The 18,518-nt window shown below is 35.4% G+C and overlaps 3 protein-coding genes across 3 annotated transcripts; all 3 read right to left on the bottom strand.

Annotated features, from left to right (window-relative positions):
• Positions 1-5,361: 5,361 nt before the first annotated feature.
• On the bottom strand, positions 5,362-6,294 carry LOC110327838 (olfactory receptor 8B3-like). The gene has a single exon (XM_021207075.1). The coding sequence runs from the start codon at positions 6,292-6,294 to the stop codon at positions 5,362-5,364; it is 933 nt and encodes a 310-aa protein (XP_021062734.1).
• A 5,665-nt stretch (positions 6,295-11,959) lies between these two features.
• LOC110327884 (olfactory receptor 8B3-like) lies at positions 11,960-12,889 on the bottom strand. Its single transcript, XM_021207146.1, has one exon. It carries the CDS (start codon positions 12,887-12,889, stop codon positions 11,960-11,962), a length of 930 nt encoding a protein of 309 aa, XP_021062805.1.
• A 4,432-nt stretch (positions 12,890-17,321) lies between these two features.
• Positions 17,322-18,299, bottom strand: LOC110327741 (olfactory receptor 147-like). The gene is given in 1 exon segment (XM_021206927.1): positions 17,322-18,299. A coding segment is annotated over 1 exon segment (978 nt).
• Between the last annotated feature and the right edge of the window lie 219 nt (positions 18,300-18,518).

Genomic DNA, 18,518 nt, shown 5'->3' on the forward strand with positions numbered 1-18,518 from the left:
TAGTGCTGTAGACTTTCCTTTTAGCACTGCTTTATTGTGTCCAATAAGTTTACCTATGTTGTGATTCATTTTTGAAGAATTTTAGAATGTCTTTCACTTATTTGTTTATGTCTTTACCAATTTTTCTTTTAGTAGAGAATCGTTCAGAGCTCATGAGTTTGTAAAAATTGTGTTGTTTCTGTAGTTGATATACAGCTTTAATCCATGGTGTTGCGATAGGATGATGCCTGGGATTATTTTTGTGTCTATTGAGACTTGCTTAGTGTCTGGGTAAATTCGGAATTTTATGAAGAGTTCAGTGAAGCACTGCAAAGAAGATGTGTTCTTTTTTGTTATTTATTTATTTATTTATTTATTTATTTATTTATTTATTTATTTATTACATTCCAGATTTTATCCCCCACTCTCTGTCTACCCTCTAACTGTTCCACACCCTATACCTCCTCCCCACACCCCTGTTTCCACAAAGATGTTCCCATCCCTCACTTCTCACCTAACCAGACCTCTAAACTCCCTGGGCAGATGTGTTCTTTTGTGTTTGCTTAGGTAGAGTGTTTTGTAAATTTCTGTTGGTTTCATTTCCTTTATAATGCCAGTTAGCTCCAACATTTCTTTGTTTAGTTTTTGCCTGGATGATGTGACAATTGGTTAGAATGGGGTATTGAAGTTTTTCACTATGAATACATGAGGGCCAATTTGTAATTTAAACTGTAGTATTGTTTCTTTTGCTAAGATGGGTGGCCTTATGTTTTGGGTCATATATGTTAAGACTGAAATGTCATCTTGGTAAAATTTTTTCTTTGATTAATATGTACTGTCTTTTCACATCATTTTTGATTAATTTTGATTTGTAATATATTTTGTTAGATGTTAAACTAGCTATACGAACTTGACCTGTGTGTCTATTTCCTTGAAATATCTTTTTTTTCATCCTTTACTCCAAGGTAATATTTAATGTTGATGTTGAGATGCGTTTATTGTCTCTTAACTCCCAGTGCTCTATCCATCCCCTATAAACCCCACCCATCCACTCCTTTCATTCTTTTAGACAAAAGGCCCACCTCAACAGATATTAACCAGTTGTTGCATGTCACATTGCTGAAGGACTAGATACTTCCTTTTTTCATTAGATATTTTCTTCATTTACATTTCAAATGCTATCCCGAAAGTCCCCTATACCCTCCCCAGGCCCTGCTCCTCAACTCTGATACTCCCTTTTCTATTAAGGCTGGACAAGCCAAACCAGTAGGAGAGAAGTGTTCAGAGAAAGGCAACAGAGTCAGTGACAGGTCCTACTCCCACTTCAAAAGAAGATCAAGTGACACAACTGTAACATATGCGGAGGGCTGAGTTTAGTTCCACAAAGGATCCCTACTTGTTGATTCAATCTCTATGAGGCCCAGGTTAGTTGATTCTGTGCATTTTATTGTGGTATCCATGAACCTTCTGGTTTCTACAATGCTTCCCTGTGCCCTACCCCCAGCCTTGACCAGGCTGGCTCAGACCTGGTTTTCCACAGTTGCTAGCTCACCTAGGGTGGAGTCTTCCAACCTAGGTAAAGTCTTTTGTCTACCACATCTGCAGCTTCCTGTGAGAAGTTACCTGCTAATCAGCTCAGCTTGTTTTTCTGACTGATCCTGACAAAGTGGGGGATGGGTCCCCCCACCTTCATAAGCTCAAACTCATAAGTAAACACTGGGGCTTGATCAGAGAACTGTGTCTTGGCTCATTATTTCTCTTGCTGCCTTTCCCATCCAACCCCATCTTTCTTTTCAGGAACCCAGTAACCCAGAGCTGCTGGCAGCTATGCTTCCTACTTTTTTAAATGAGATTCCCCAAGCTCCACCTAATCTTTGGGATGGGTTTCTGCATCTGTATCCATCAGTTGTTAGATGAATCACTATGATGATATTTAGTCTAGTCACTAATCTATGAATATAGTAAACTATCATTATGAATAAATTTACTGACTTTTTTTGCCATTTATTTTTGGTTCTATCTTAGGTTTGTAGGCTGTCTAGGTTCTTGTTCCTAATACTTCAGATAATAGTAGAGGTTGGTTCCCTCTTATGTCATGGGTGTCCAACTGGACCAGTCATTGATTGGCTACTTCCGCAATTTCTGTGCCACTTTTATCTTGGCATATCATGGTGGACAGGGCAAATTGTTGGTGGAAGGTTTTGTGGATGGCTTGGTGTCTCAGTAGTTCTACCAGAAGTCTTGTCTGGTTGCAAGAAATGTGTAGTTCATGCTCTGTATCACCCATCACTACGGTCATCCTTATAGATTCCTGGAAGAGTCTATTTTTCCTCAGTTTCTATCCCATCCCAGAGATGCTCCCCACCCCCATTCCAGTTGCATTCCCCAGTACTCTCTCCCTCCATTCTCCCCACACCTGATATTGATTATGTTCTTATACTGACATTTAAACATATGGTTCAGGGTGATTACAGGTCTAGGTGCTGAATTATGGATGTGTTGTAGCTGAGTTTGTGTACTTTTGTTTTCTCTCTTTTTTCTTTTTGGATTTTCAGAGAGTGTGTTAGCTAAGTGCCACCAAATTTAATGTCCCACTAAAATGATAAATTCATAGGTAGAATGCTTACTGGAATTGGAGGAAGAGAGAGGGGAGTCTAGGGAGAGATTATCTAAGGGATCAATGGGATGTAAAGGAGACGAAACCCTTTAACTAGTATTCTCTGGCAGAGCTAAGGATAGGTCTGGGGTTACAAATAGAATAGGTGTCTTAATTATAGTTTTATTGCTCTTAGGAAACACCAAGACCAAGGTAACTCCCACAAAGGACAACATTTAATTGGGGCTGACTTACAGTTTCAGAAGTTCAGTCCATTATCATTGTGGTGAGAAACATGGCATCCTGCAAGCAGACATGGTACAGGAAGAACCAAGAGTTCTATATCTTGATCCAAAGGCATCCAGAAGGAGAGATTTTCTTCTGCAGGAACCTAGTATGGGGGTCTCTTCCCTGCTGGGCAAAGATTGAGCATAGGAACCTTCCAAATATTTCTACACATTTCTGTCAAAGAAGCTGCACCTATTCCAACAAGGCTACACCTCTTAATAGTGAAAATTCCATGGGCCAAGCATATTCAAACAATGAACCACCATGAATAAGATCTGCAGGCAACCTACCAGGTCTTTTGACAGGTGTGGCTTATGGTAGAGCAATATCTGTTGATATATATATATATATATATATATATATATATATATGAATGTTTCTATTTGTTATAAAATTTTTGTTTGATTCATTAGAACTTTGGACACAGGTTTATTGCCTCTTTAAAGAGAAATCAATATTCATCATGCTAATATAATAACAGTTGTTGGTTTTTCTTGCCCAATGACTATGCCTAGAACTTATGTTCTATCTTGAATAGAAATTGTAAAAGATTTGTCAATGCCATGTTTATGCCAGAGCTAGTGTTGAATGAGTTCTTTCCATGGTCCTTATTTTATGTAATTTTCTTATTTTGTCTTAATATTTTGATTTTTCTTTTATTATGCCATTTTCAGAATTACTACTGTTCATTTATAGCACACTTTATTCATCACATTGAAAGATATATTTAATCAATTAATCATTCATCATTAAACCTTGTCATAATTTTTCAATAACCAATCATAGAAATATAAGCCCTATACTGAGTCTATATAGATAAGACTAAACACAAAATATTTATTCTTGCTTCATGTGTATGTGTATGTGTGTGTGTGTGTGTGTGTGTGTGTGTGTGTGTGTGTGTTTATGAGTGTGTGGTATACTTGTTTTATGAGTATTTGTGGTATATATACTTGGACTGTGTGTATGTGTGTGTGTGTGTGTGTGTGTGTGTGTGTACTCTGGCACATGTGTGCATGTCATCCATATTCATAAAAGAAGTCAGCAAAAGAGGCTTCCATTTTCTGCCCTTCAATGTCTGAAAGCCTTCTTCTTAACTGAAGTCTCAATAACTGTAAGATATTTATTCCTTGGACTGGCTGTCCTCATGCTCCTTGGACAAAACAAATATAGCCTATCTTCATTTCCCAATAAAAAATCTTCATTACGCAAAACATTACTCATGTACAGTCATTGTTGGTGTGAAGTGTAATGTGAGATTAATATAACAAGGAAAATATTTGTAATTCTCTGCAGTAGAAAGTTAAAATCTACATAGAAATATGATTTTCAGAATACCTTCAATGATTCTTTGAAGGAAAGGGCTCTTATTTATTCACTATATGTCTTCTTGGCTGCTAGTCTAATGACTTTTTTTGGCTCTCTTTCTGTCCCAAATCTTTTTTCTTGAAGTACTAGACCCTCAAAACACTCAGATTATTCCATTTTTAATTTTGTAGAATTCAACCCCCTGTTTAAAAAAAAAAAAAAACAAACAAACCAGGAACAACATTCCAAAATAAAGTGACCACTTCTTCAACCTGAGACATGTGTCCTTTACAGGCAAATGAGAATAAGGTTTCAAAGATCAAATCATCATATTTCCTAAATAATAAAAATAAAAACATACAAAATGGTATGTGATTTAATGGCATAATTGAAACCTGCAACAATTACAAAATTATACAGTTTTAGTAAGCTATTGATAATGAATAATTCATATCTGTCACATCAACAGTTGAATAAATATGTTGGTTTACAGTAGAAGATGTAAAAACAGATCAGAAACCAGATACTCAAGTTACATATTCAAAAAAACACATACAAAATATGAAACATACATACACTAGAAACTGGCATCCTAGCCTTATTTCATTTAATCTTTTAAAGAACTATTCAAAATTATAAACAGAATAAAGATGTTTGCAATGAATGGACAGAAATATGTAAATTGTTTCAGTCACATTATTTTTAAATCAGAAACAATAGATAATTGTAGAAGTGACAAAGAAAGAAGAAAACAAACTTGACATTATAAGGTCAAACCCAGGAGATAATATTTATGTTACAAAAATCAGACTAGGCTATATAATTATAGCAAGTGTTTCTGATCATTCAAAACTGGAACTAAGTAGAATTTTTCTTTTCTTTTTATTTATTTATTTATTATTTATTTATTTATTTTTTATTTATTTTTTTTTCAAGACAGGGTTTCTCTGTATTGCACTGGCTGCACTGGAACTCACTCTGTAGACCAGCCTGGTCTTGAACTCAGAAATCTGCCTACCTCTGCCTCCCAAGTGCTGGGGTTAAAGGCATGCACCATCACTGCCCCGCTCTAAATAAAATATTTACTGGGAAAAAAAAAAACCTAGGTAAAATCTTGCACTAAAATATTGCTGATAAGTAGTAACTATCTTTGTGCCCAAACTAAGATGCATAAAGTCAACACCATATATTTAAATGTTTCTCTTGCTCAGGGTTTTCCTCAGAGCAACTTTAATGTCTTTGTTCCTCAAGCTGTAGAGTAGAGGATTCATCATGGGAATAACATTAGTATAAAATACAGAAGAGATTTTTCCTTCATCCATAGACTCAGCTGAGGAGGATTGGAAATACATAAACGCACCTGAACCAAAGAACAGAAAAGCAGCAATGATGTGTGAGCTACAGGTGCTGAAAGCTTTGGACCTACCCTCAGAAGAATGGATGTGAAAGATGCTGGAGAGAATAAAACCATAGGAAATGAATATAGTTGAAATGGGAACAATGATATTTATGCTAGAAGCGACAAAAACTACAAGCTTGTTGATATATGTGGTTGTACAGGAAAGCTGGAGCAAAGGAGGAATATCACAGAAGTAGTGGTTGATTTCGTTTGCATCACAGAAGTTTAGTCTCATTATGCAAACAGTATGAGCTACAGACTCAGAAAATGCAATAAAGTAGGAAGCAAGCATTATGTTCAAACATAATTTAGAGGACATGACAAGATTATACAACAGTGGTTTACAGATGGCCACATAGCGATCATAGGCCATTGAAGTCAACACATAACACTCAGAAATAACAAAAAAACAAAAGAAATAGAGTTGGGTCATACATTCCTTGTAAGAAATTGTATTCTTCCTTGTTATAAAGTTTATCAGCATTTGTGGAGTGAACACAGAAGAATAGCAGAAGTCTACAAAGGACAAGTTAAAGAGGAAAAAGTACATAGGCGTGTGAAGGTGAGAATTCAGTACAGTTAGTATTATCAAAGATAAATTTCCCAATGCAGTGACCAAGTACATTGCTAGAAACACAAAGAACAGAGGTAATTGTAGATAAGGATTATCAGTTAATCCTACCAGAATGAATTCGGTCACCAAAGAGACATTTACTGAGTCCATTCTTCTCTGAGGAATCTGAAGACACAGAAAATAGAGCTATGTTAGAGGATAATCCACACTCCATACTGGATCCTTCTGCCATGTGAAGTGTATGTTGTTAGTGTTTCTTCTAGCCATGACTAGGTATACAGAATCAGCTGGTGAACATTCAAAGCTGTTCAAATTTTGGTATTGTTTATAAAACATGACAAAATAAAAGAGAAGACTGCACTAAAATGATTCACTCTTCCCCCACCTCCTGTCTTCCTTCAGTACAGCCTTCCCAAAACAATCAAAATAGGAAGTAGATACCTTGACAGTATACTGTTATTTGCTAGTCCAGGTTCACTTTTGCTGTGGTATGAATGAAAACCATATCCTTAATTGAAAACTAAAAGACAAAGAGTGGATCATGGAAAGAATGTCTTCTGGCACTATATAACACAATTATGAATCTGTAAGGTCTGAGATCTGACCACACAGAAGAACATCATCAGAGATACTGTAATTCCAGTTGGAACCAACACTTCTTAAAATGCTTTGATCCCACTGTAGGCTCTCTTCGGAAGAATATTTCATTTTAGTCTCATTTTTACAGAAAAGGAAATAAGTTCCCTGAATTCCTTCAAACATTAATAGATACTTTGGATTAATGAGTTGTGGGGGCACCAGCGGTGTTGAGGGAAACAAAATTATAATCACAATTCATTAAATGAAAAATGTACATTTTCAAAAAATAAATATAAAAACATATTCATTAAAAAAGAAAAAAGAAGAGAGAGAAAGAGATGAGAGGGGGAAGTAGAGAGATGGAAAGAGAAAGAGAGAGCTGTTAGTATACCTGTAATTCAGAAAATCACAATTTTCATTCTGAACATTTGAGGTCTCTAACTTTCCAATTTATCCATATTTGTCTGCATAAATATTTCAGATTCAAAGACTCAGATCCTTCATTTCAAGTAAGATATGCACAAGACTTAATTTTCCTTGACTAATTTCTGAATTGTAGAGCATTATTTGTGATCAAGGCTTTGAATTTTCCTGGAAGAAGAGAAAAGGGGCCTTAAATTGTGGTTTGTATGAGCTTATAAGCAGGGTTAAGAGATTATCTTGGATTTTCTCAGACAAGACCATTTAAATTGAAGAAGCAGCTGAGGAAATACTATTGTATCCTTATTTCCTGAGGGACCCACAATTATACTTATACTTTCCAATAACTCTAGAAAAGCCACATCCCTTGTGTAGAAAGGTAGGCTCTTGCCTCCCCAGTTATCCTGATTTCCAGTGGGAATTCCAAGTTTGTGGTTCTTCCTCCCTTGTTTCCTCATGTTAGTGAATTGCCCAAGGTCTTGCTACTGACTTATAATTTAACATGTTTCAGAAAGTTACCTACAGTTCTCTGCTATCAGAAATATTTCAGATATTATGTAAAAATTGTTTCTGATCATGGATAGTACAAGCAAGATGAATATCTCCAAAAACCTGAACCTCACATTGAAAGTTGAAGACAGTTGAAAAATCCTGGCAGTACTACAAATATTCTTCTTCATCTAAGAAATATTGGTTATCAGACATCAGTGGTCAGCCTTGTACTCATGCAAAAACATAACGTTATATGGACAGAGAAGTTATTCTTAATCATATATATGTGTGTGTGTGTGTGTGTGTGTGTGTGTGTGTGTGTGTATATGGAACCCACACTTAAGCAAATAGAAGCTCTGAATGTTAGAGAGAGCAAGAACTTGTGTGACTTGGAAAGGTTGGAGACTAGAAAGGCCAAGTGGAAAGTTCTGTAATTATATTTTAGTTAAAAATTAAAAAGATTAAAGTGAAAACTCTAAACAGTTTTAAGAAAATAAAATAGAACACAATTACATCATCTTCTCAGTTCCCCTTTCTTATCCTAAGCCCTCCCATAGTCACCAACTAACTGACTCCCTTTCTACTATTTTTACTGCTGCACACACACACACACACACACACACACACACACACACACACACACTCATACACAAATGTAGGTATACAAATATGTAAAGTTAAGAAGTTAAGGCAAAAACCATGGTGTTTTTTGGTTGTTAAGTTCTATATCCTTAATATATATATATATAACAAAGAGGGCCTATAAACACTGTAGTACAGAGATCAAATGAGATGTTAGAAGATATGGAGGAAATATATTTAATGTGTCAGAGGCTTTATACAGTAGTCTTCCTATGTCTCATGTTACTTTTTATGATAAATATATGCAATGCCAAATTTGAAGAGAAATGATCTTGACCTGAATTTATGCATTTATTAGTATACATAAAATATTCATATATAAAATCTTTAATTATTTTTATTAAGTGTAAATATAAAAATTATTCAAAATAAGCCTTTCAATATTTTATTTATTTATTTTTATTTAATTTTTTTTACACTCCAGATTTTATTCCCCTCCCTGTCCACCCTCTGGCTGTTCCACATCCAGTATCTCCTCTCTGCTTCCAATCTCCACAAGGATGTCCCCACTTACTTTATTTCCAACCCACCAGACCTCCTCACACCCTGGGGCCTCCAGTAACTTGAAGGTTATGTGCATCTTCTCTGACTGAACCCAGATCCTACGGTCCTCTGCTCTATATGTGTTAGAGGCTTCATATCAGCTGGTATATGCTGCCTAGTTGGAGACCCAATGTTTGAGAGATCTCGGGGATCCAGGTTAATTGAAACTGCTGGTCCTCCTACAGGGTCACCCTCCTCATCAGCTTCTTCCAGCTTTTCCCTAATTTGACCACAGGGGCCAGCAACTTCTGTTCATTGGTTGGGGGTAAATATCTACATCTGAGTCTTTCAGCTGCTTGTTGGGTTTTTCAGAGGGCAGTCATAATAATCTCATTTTTGTGAGCACTTCAAAGCCTCAGTAATAGTGTCAGGCCTTAGGACCACCCCTTGAGCTGGATCCCACTTTAGGACTGTCTCCCTACCTCCTTTTCCTCAGGCTCTTCTCTTTTTTTTGTCCCTGTAGCTCATCCAGACAGGAACAATTATGGGTCAAAGTTTTTGACTGTGGAGTGGCAACCCCATCCCTCACTTGATGCCCTGTCTTTCTACAGGAGTTGCTCTACAACTTCCTTCTCCCCACTGTAGGGCATTTCATCTAAGGTCTCTCCCTTTGAGTTCTGGGAGTCTCTCACCTCCAAGGTCTCTGGTACATTCTAGAGGGTGCCCCTACCTCCTACCCCCCTGAGGTTGCCTTTTTCCATTCTTTATGCTGGCTCTCAGGACTTTGGTCCTGTTCCCTCTACCCAATACTTAATTATGTTCCCCTCTTCCCCTTCCTGTCCCCTTTCCCACCCAGGTCCCTCACTCCTCCTGTGATTGCTTTCTTCTCCCTCCCACATGGAATTGAGACATCCTCACTTGGGTTTTTCGACTTAAATGTATATATTTTTAAGAATTATTCAGCCAACATATATACCTTGGAAACACAGACAAACAGCATATATTTCAAATTTATGAAACTCAAACCATGCAAGAAAAGCACATTAATCATGACACAGAAGATTTCTTCTAAGGTGAAGGAATTTTTTTTGCAAATTCAGTAAAATTATATCACTTAAAATTGGCCTTTCTACTGGAGAGTATTATGCATTACAATGATGAAATAGATTGACAGGTCACTTGTTCTTTTTGAATCCTTCTTCAATCCTCTTTCTCATTTTCTTCTTTAATTTTGGATAAAACCTGCTCCCTGGCTCTTTCCTAAACACTTTGGCTTTAGTTCATTCATCTGAGACTGAATTGAAGTTAAGAGAGAGGATAAGGATACGACATATGTGAAACTCCACTTGTTTTAAACAGTACCCAAATGTGCCCCCATCAGCATACACAAATGACACATTTAAATTAGAAAGTAAAGAGTCTGAAAGTTGTATTTTTACTTTAAAAGTACTATCTTCAAAAGGGTTCCCTTTCATCCAACCATTAATACACTTCAGGGAATGCTGCTGTCTTTAAAGGATATACCAAGTTGCAAAGATATGAACTCTTGCACTTACTGGAAATCGTGTATGATACTCTTTTAGGGTTGCAATTGTTATAGATATTTCAGGCAAAAAATTAATAACTTCAGTGTAAATTGATTTCTTTCAATTGAAAAGTGAGAGCTATTTTAGAAAGATGTAAACTACAGTAGCCATTAAATAACCCTTATTTGTTTTAATACACAAAAATAAAAGACAAAATTAACCAAATTGAAATAGTACCATTTTCATCTTTAAGGATCCTCACATAAAATTATAGAAGTCTATGGATTATTTGAGTACAATGGCAGCCTGGGCATTTTATTTAGTATAGATATGTAGACAGAAAAATGGATCAATAGTTAGATACACAAACATTCAGTTAAATAAATATGAAATTCAGTTATATCAGAATCTTAATATGTGGTAACTATCAAAGTCAATGTTGACTTGTCCCCATGAATATCAATGTACATAGTCTTTCCAGTAAATATAAGGCAATATCTCCATCTTTTGGTACCTGCCAATACTGGTGAGTTTTGCAACTATAATGTATAAGACAGGTCAGGTTTGGTGGACCACTCGAATGCTCATTCAACAACCACCACCATTCTCAGTAGGTATGTACCTTACTACTAAAAAGGACAAAAACCTATAAGATCTTTGGTTTGCTTTGTATTTTTCCTTAACATACACAGAATGTGAAATTGGAACATTGTTTCTTTAATTTTTTTTTGTTTACAATGAATATACTCAAGTGTCCTCTGTATAAATTACAAAGGCACATTCACTCTAAGAGTTTCAAAAGAAACTGCTTTTACCAACACCTTATGCAAATGGACAAATATGCATGAATTGAATCTGAAGTAAAGCTAGATGAAGTCAAAACAAAATTTTAACATTTCTTTAATTATTATTCTGAGTAACATGTGTATTATTTAAGAATAATGTTAATGAAATCCTTGGATGTTTTTCCCATTCTTATTTAGAAAATGAATATACTATTTGTCAAATGATGGAAAACGGTTCTTCAAATGATATAAATCTAGACTAGTGTTGCCTTTTTTCTATTATTCATGCGATTTCTTTTTGGTATTAGTAATATGTTATTTTTTTGAAAATGAAATTTAAACACCTGTCCTCTTCTGTACACACTCCACTGGAAAGCACTATATTTTCTTCAATTGCTAATGTGACACATATACAAGTCTCTAAGGCTATCACATATACATCTTTTCACCTGCATGCAATCTATTATACTTTTTGGTCAGAATTTTCCTACTTAGAAGTAATTAAATTAGTATAAATTGCACTCTTATCCTAACATAAGGACAAATGTGTAATGAGTGGGTAGAAACAGGTAAGTTGTTTCAGTCTAATTATTTTATATATTAAACAGAATAGGAAATTATGAAAGTGACAAAGAATGGAGAAGGCAAAAACTCCAAGCATTTAAACCCCAAACATAGTAAAATCATATTTTCTTTTTATGAAAGCAATGATACAGACTAGGCTTCATAATTACTTCAATGGGATCTGCTTATTCAAAACTGAAAAAAAATTAGAAAACTTTTTGGTTATAAAAAAGAGGTAAATTAAAATCTTTCACTGAAATATTGCCCATAAATAGAAACTATCTCTGTGCTCAAACAAAGAGGCACACAGAGAATACTGTACAGTCAAAAGTTCCTCTTCCTCAGCGTTTTCTTCAGGGCAACTTTAATGTCTTTGTTCCTCAAGCTATACAGTAGAGGATTTATCATGGGAATCACATTGGTATAAAAGACAGAAGAGATTTTTCCTTCATCCACAGACCCATCTGAGGAGGGTTTGAAATACCTGATTGCACCTGAGCCAAAGAACAGAAAAGCAGCAATGATGTGTGAGCTACAGGTGCTGAAAGCTTTGGATCTGCCTTCGGAAGAACTGATGCGAAAGATACTGGAAAGAATAAAACCATAGGAGACAAATATAGTTGAAGTAGGAATAATGATATTGATGCTCCCAACAACAAAAATTACAACCTCATTGACATGTGTGGTCGTACAGGAGAGCTGAAGCAAAGGGGGGATATCACAGAAGTAGTAGTTGATGGTGTTGCCATCACAGAATGTCAGTCTTAGCATGCAAGCAGTATGAGCTACAGACTCAGAAAATGCAATAAAGTAGGAAGCAAGCATTAGGTTCAAACATAATTTAGAGGACATGACAAGATTATACAACAGTGGTTTACAGATGGCCACATAGCGATCATAGGCCATTGAAGTCAACACATAACACTCAGAAATAACAAAAAAACAAGAGAAATAGAGTTGGGTCATGCATTCCATGTAAGAAGTCATATTCTTCCTTATGAAATTCATTAGCATTTGTGGAGTGAACACAGAAGAATAGCAAAGGTCTACAAAGGACAAGTTAAAGAGGAAAAAGTACATAGGGGTGTGAAGGTGGGAATTCAGTACAGTTAGTATTATCAAAGATAAATTTCCCAATGCAGTGACAAGGTACATCGCCAGAAACACAAAGAACAGAGGTAATTGTAGATAAGGCTTGTCAGTTAATCCTACCAGAATGAATTCGGTCACCAAAGAGACATTTACTGAGTTCATTCTTCTCTACTAGAATCTGTGGACACAGAAAATGAAGCTATGTTAGTGGACAATCCACACTCTGTACTGGGCCCTTCTCCCCTGTGAAGTGTATGTTGTTAGTGTTTATTCTAGACATGGCTATGCGTACAGAATCAGCTGGTGAATGTTCAAAAACTTACTTTAAGTCTGATATCAAATTGTTCACATTTTTAGTATTATTTATAAAATATGACAAAATAAAGGAGAAGATTTCATTAAAAAGATTCAGTCTTCTCCCATCTCCTGTCTTCTTTCACTAGAGCCTTCCCACAGCAATGAAAATGGAAAGCAGCTGCCTGGAACATATTTTTGTTGTTTGCTACTGAACATTCACCTTTGCTGTAGTATGAAAGAAAACCATATCCCTAATCTAAAACTAAAAGTAAAGGAACTAATCTTGGAAAGAATGTATCCTGCCACCGTATAGCAGAATTATTGATCTTGAAGTCTTGAATTCTGACCACATAGGATAACCTTATCAGAGATGTTGCAACTCCAGTTTCACCCACCACCTCTTAAAATGCTTTGATCCCACTGTAGGCTCTCTTCTGAAGAATATTTTACTTTAGTCTCATTTTGCACAGAAAAGGAAATAAGCTTGCTGATTTCCTTCACACATTAAGAAATACTTTGTATTGATGAGTTGGCCAATTGGGAGGACCTCAGGGGAGTTGAGGGAGAGAAACTTATAGTCACAATATGTTAAATAAAAACAATATATTTTCAAAAAATAAAAGCAAATATGTATTTAAAAAGAGAAAAAGCAGAATGTCTGGAGGGAGGGAGGGAGGGAGTGAGGGAGAGGGAGAGAGAGAGAGAGAGAGAGAGAGAGAGAGAGAATGTTATTATACCTGCAATTCAGAAAATCACAATTTTCAGTCCAAACATTTGAAGTCTCTTACTTTTCTATTTATCTATATATGTCTGGATAAATATTTCAGGTTCAAATACTCAGATCCTCCATTTCAAGGAAGTTATGTAGAAGACCTAGTTTTCCTGGACCAGTTTTTGAATTATAGAGCATCATTTCTGATTTAGGCTTCAAGTCTTTTCTGGAAGAAGAGAAAAGGTGCCTTTAACTCTGGGACGCATGTTCTTATAAGCAGGGTTCAGAGATTGTCTAGGCTTTTTTTCAGAGGAGAGCATTTAGATTGGATAAGTAGCTGAGGAAATTCTATTGCAACCTGGGTCTTGATCCTTGTTTCCTGAGGGACCCACAATTATACTCATACTTTCCAATTACTCTAGAGAACCTGCATCCCCTGTGTAGATAGACTCTTGCCTCCCCAGGTATCCTGAGCTCAGAAGGGAACTCTGCATTTTTTCTATGCATGGAATAATATTCTGTCTTTCTATAGATAGACAGAAAGTTGAGAAAGATGGATCAATAGCCATATACACAAAGAGATAGACTGTTAAATAGACATGAAATATAGCTTTGTAAGAGTGTTAATGTCTAGCATCTATCAAAGTCAATGCTGATCTGTCCCCTTGAATATTAGTGTGCACAGTTTTTTTCAGTAATCTCCATCTTTTGGAACCTGACAAGACTGGTGAGGTTTGCAATTATACTGTGTAAGAAAAGTCAATTTTGGTGAACCTCCCAGAATGCACCATTCTCAGTGGGTATGTAGCTGCCCTACTAAAAAAGACAGAAAGTTTTAAGATCTTTTTGTTTGCTTTATCTTTTTCCTTAACTTAGAATGAATTGACAATGAAACATTGCTTTCTCAATTTTTTTTTGTTGGCTTATAATGAATATACTCAGATGTACTCTGTATAAATTACAAAACACATTCACTCTAAGAGTACCAAATTAAACAGCTTTCGATATCACTTTATTCAAATGGACAAATATTCATTAATAAAACCTGAATTACACAAAATTGGTTGCGTCACAACAGAATTTTACCATTTTCACAATTTCTTATTCTGTGTAATGTGTACTATTTAAGAGTAATGTTAATGAAATTCTTGGCTGTTTTCCCCATTTTTATTTGTAGTGTGCATATATTTTTTTGTCAAATTATGGAATATAGTTCTTCAAATGATTTGGTAAATCTACACTATTGTTGCATTTTATTATTATTTATGGTCTTTCTTATTTTGTACTAATAACAAGTATTTGAAAGCGTAACTTAAATTTCTGTCCTCTTCTGTACACCCTCCAATCGAAAGCATCACATCTCCTTTAATTGCTAATGTGACACATATGCAAAACTCAGTCAAGACTATTACACATGTATCATTTTTCAACTGCATGCAATATATTATATTTCTGTTGGTCATAATTTTCATCCTAGATGCAATTAAGCCAGCATAAAGTATACTTTTGTCATCTTCTCACTGTATCTGAAAGACACCAGTCAGTGATGAATTGAAAATACTTAATAATAATAATGATAATAAATAGTGGGAAGACTTCCCAAGAGCTCATCACACCAAAGCGGCTTATAGATTCAATGAAGCCTTCATCAAAATTTCAACCAATTTTCCAAAAAATTTGGAAACCCATGAGCACCATTCCCATATGCATAGTTACTTAAAATAAGTTAAATAAATGTTGGTTTGTGTTTTGTGTAAAATTTGTAACTATCCATGAACTGACTATAACCAAATTTGGGAGATTTGTCTAATTTACAAAAAGAGGTGACTTTAATAAAATAAAAATATAAGTTCTGAAGTGTTGAAGATGATTTTGTGTTGGAATAGTAATCATTCCTTTTAGGTATGACTTGTTACACAAAAATCCATAGGCACACCTTTGTTATAAATTTGTGAATTGTCTCTGAGAAAAATGAACTATATTTCAGAAAACTGCATCAGAGTCTGAGAGATTAGTTCAGCGAGTAAAGCCCTTGGTGCTCAAGTGTGACCTGAGGACCTTCAAGTGCTGCATGATTCAGCACATGAGTCTCACACTCTCTTCCCACTATATGATAATGACATTTTGTTATGGCTAATCAGCCTTTCCCACCCATAACCTCAAAAAACCAGTAAGGAAAGTCATTTAGCCTATGACCAACCTCTGCGATCAATTGATTCCAAGGAGTAAGGAGGGCCACAGCATCCCTCCATTTTCTCTGCTTCAGCACCATGTTCTTGCCTTCACTTATTAAATGTTATTAAATGGTCTTCAGATACTGATATATCATTTATTATTTATTTTTCTGGATATGCCTGTATTTGGTGTATGACCAACAAGTATTTGTCTAGTCTGATAAACCCAAAAGTATATCATTGCTACAATGTTCTCAATTTAATGAATTTTATTTGCTACATATTATTTCTTCTAGGTTTAATGATTTCTAAAAGGTAACTCTTAGCAGCCAAAACATATATTCTAAAGATTTATTGTTTAATTTTTGTGTATGATTCTGGTCCATTTTAGAGGACTCAATTCTTTTGCATGCTTTTCTTTGTGTATATTTGTGATTTCAGAAGAAATTATTTTAAAGTATTTCTTTTTCTTATAAAATTAATATATTGTTTGTTACTAATCAATGAAGTATTTACTTGAAAATCTGAGTGTTCTATTACATCCTATGAATTTGTGTATTACAAAATATCAATCTGTTGTGAGTATCATAGTATCCTAATTATAGTAGCTTTTCCTAATAATATCATCATTCAGTTCTGTTTAGAAGTGGACTCCAGGAAATCATCACAGTTTCAAGAAATTTATTGCAGTAATTATTTGTAAAACATAAAATGTAGTGAGGTAGGATCAGTAAATAGAAACCTCAAAGCAAGAGAAAAATCTTATATCTCAAAGAGACAGGGAAATTATGTGGCAAAATTTCAGACTGGGAACAGTTTTAAAAGATTGGAAGGATAGCAGGGAGTCTCCTATCAAAAAGAATAGTCCATACCAGAAAATGAATGCATATGTTTTTGAGTATACCTAGGTGTATACAGTGATACATTTGAAACATGGAGATATAAGCCAAAGATGGCAAGAAATGTGAGAGAACTTTGCCTTGACTTACAGCCAACCATGCTCATTACAGTTGCCTCCTTTGATGGGGAGCTGAGTCTATGCTATAAGCCATTGTAGTCTATATCTAAAGTTAAATTATATATTATATTTTATTGCTAGCTATACTAGTAAATGTTTGTTGTTATTCAAACAAGATACATTATTTTTATGGGTATAACTTTAATTCATATGTATCTGAAATCCTTAAAATAGAGATGGGAAGATTATTGAAAGTCTAGAGTAACGATATGGCACAGCCTTTGTGTTACACACCATTTTTATAACACAAATTTGTAAGGACATCGTAGCAACTTTTAACCCCAAAGCAATGCATATTAAAGCCACATTGGTATGAACAAAATATCTTCATGGAAACAGCAGTAAAGTTGAAGAATCTTTAAACTTAAATTTTAATTCTTATTTTATATCTATTCAGGATATGAATCTGCTGTGAACTTTCATCCTAACTTTCTTCAGTGCTATTTTGACATCTTTGTTCCTCAAACTGTAGATCAGAGGGTTGAACATGGGAACCACATTAGTGTAGAAAACAGAAGAAATTTTTCCCTGATCCATAGACCCAGAATGATTAAGATACATGAATGCCCCTGACCCAAAAAACAGAGAAATTGCCATAAAGTGAGAGCTACAGGTGCTGAAGGCTTTTGATCTTCCTTGTGTGGATTTGATGTTTAGAATGTTAGCAAGGATGAAAACATAGGAAATGAGGATGGTGAAACTGGGGACTGTGATGTTAATACCCACAACTATGAGAACCACGACTTCATTAACATACGTACTGGTGCAAGAAAGTTGGAGGAGAGGCAGAATGTCGCACAAATAAAAGTTGATGACATTGGCATTGCAGAAGGTCAGTCGGAGCATGCAGCCTGTGTGGGCAGAGGCTCCAGCAAATGCCATCCCATAAGAAGCAAATGATAGCATTGAGCAGACCTGTGGGGACATGGTGACCTTATACAGCAGTGGATTACAGATGGCTACATAGCGATCATAGGCCATTGAGGTCAACATGTAGCATTCAGAGATGACAAAAAAGAGGAAGAAAAACAGCTGAGTCATGCACCCCTCATAGGAGATAGAATTCTTCTCAAAGACAAAGTTCATCAGCATCTTGGGACTGGATACAGAAGAATAGCAAAGATCAATGAAGGAGAGATTGAAGAGGAAATAGTACATGGGGGTGTACAGGTGAGGATTGAGAACAATCAGGATAATCAAGCCAAAGTTTCCCACCACTGTGACAATGTAGATTATTAGAAACAGGTAAAAGAGAGGCAGCTGGAGCTCTGGACGATCTGTCAAACCAGCAAGGACAAACTCAGTCACAAAGGAGCCATTTCCAGTCAGCATGCTTATCATTGAAAATCTGGGTAGACAAAAATATTACATCAGCAGATGTCTTTGTGATCTGTTTATAAGCTTTTGTTCATGATACAGGGACCAAGATAATTTAAATTCTCCTTTGTTTCTCATCACTGAAACTTACTACAACAACATATCAACTTTTAGATCAGTATCACTTCTATCTATGTGAGTTATTTCTCCCTTTAATGGAAAATAAAGAGATAGAATAACCAAATAAAATCCACTGGCAAACTTATTGAGGCT

The sequence above is a fragment of the Mus pahari genome, chromosome 10, assembly GCF_900095145.1.
Source record: "Mus pahari chromosome 10, PAHARI_EIJ_v1.1, whole genome shotgun sequence".
In the NCBI taxonomy this organism is placed as follows: Eukaryota; Metazoa; Chordata; class Mammalia; order Rodentia; family Muridae; genus Mus; species Mus pahari.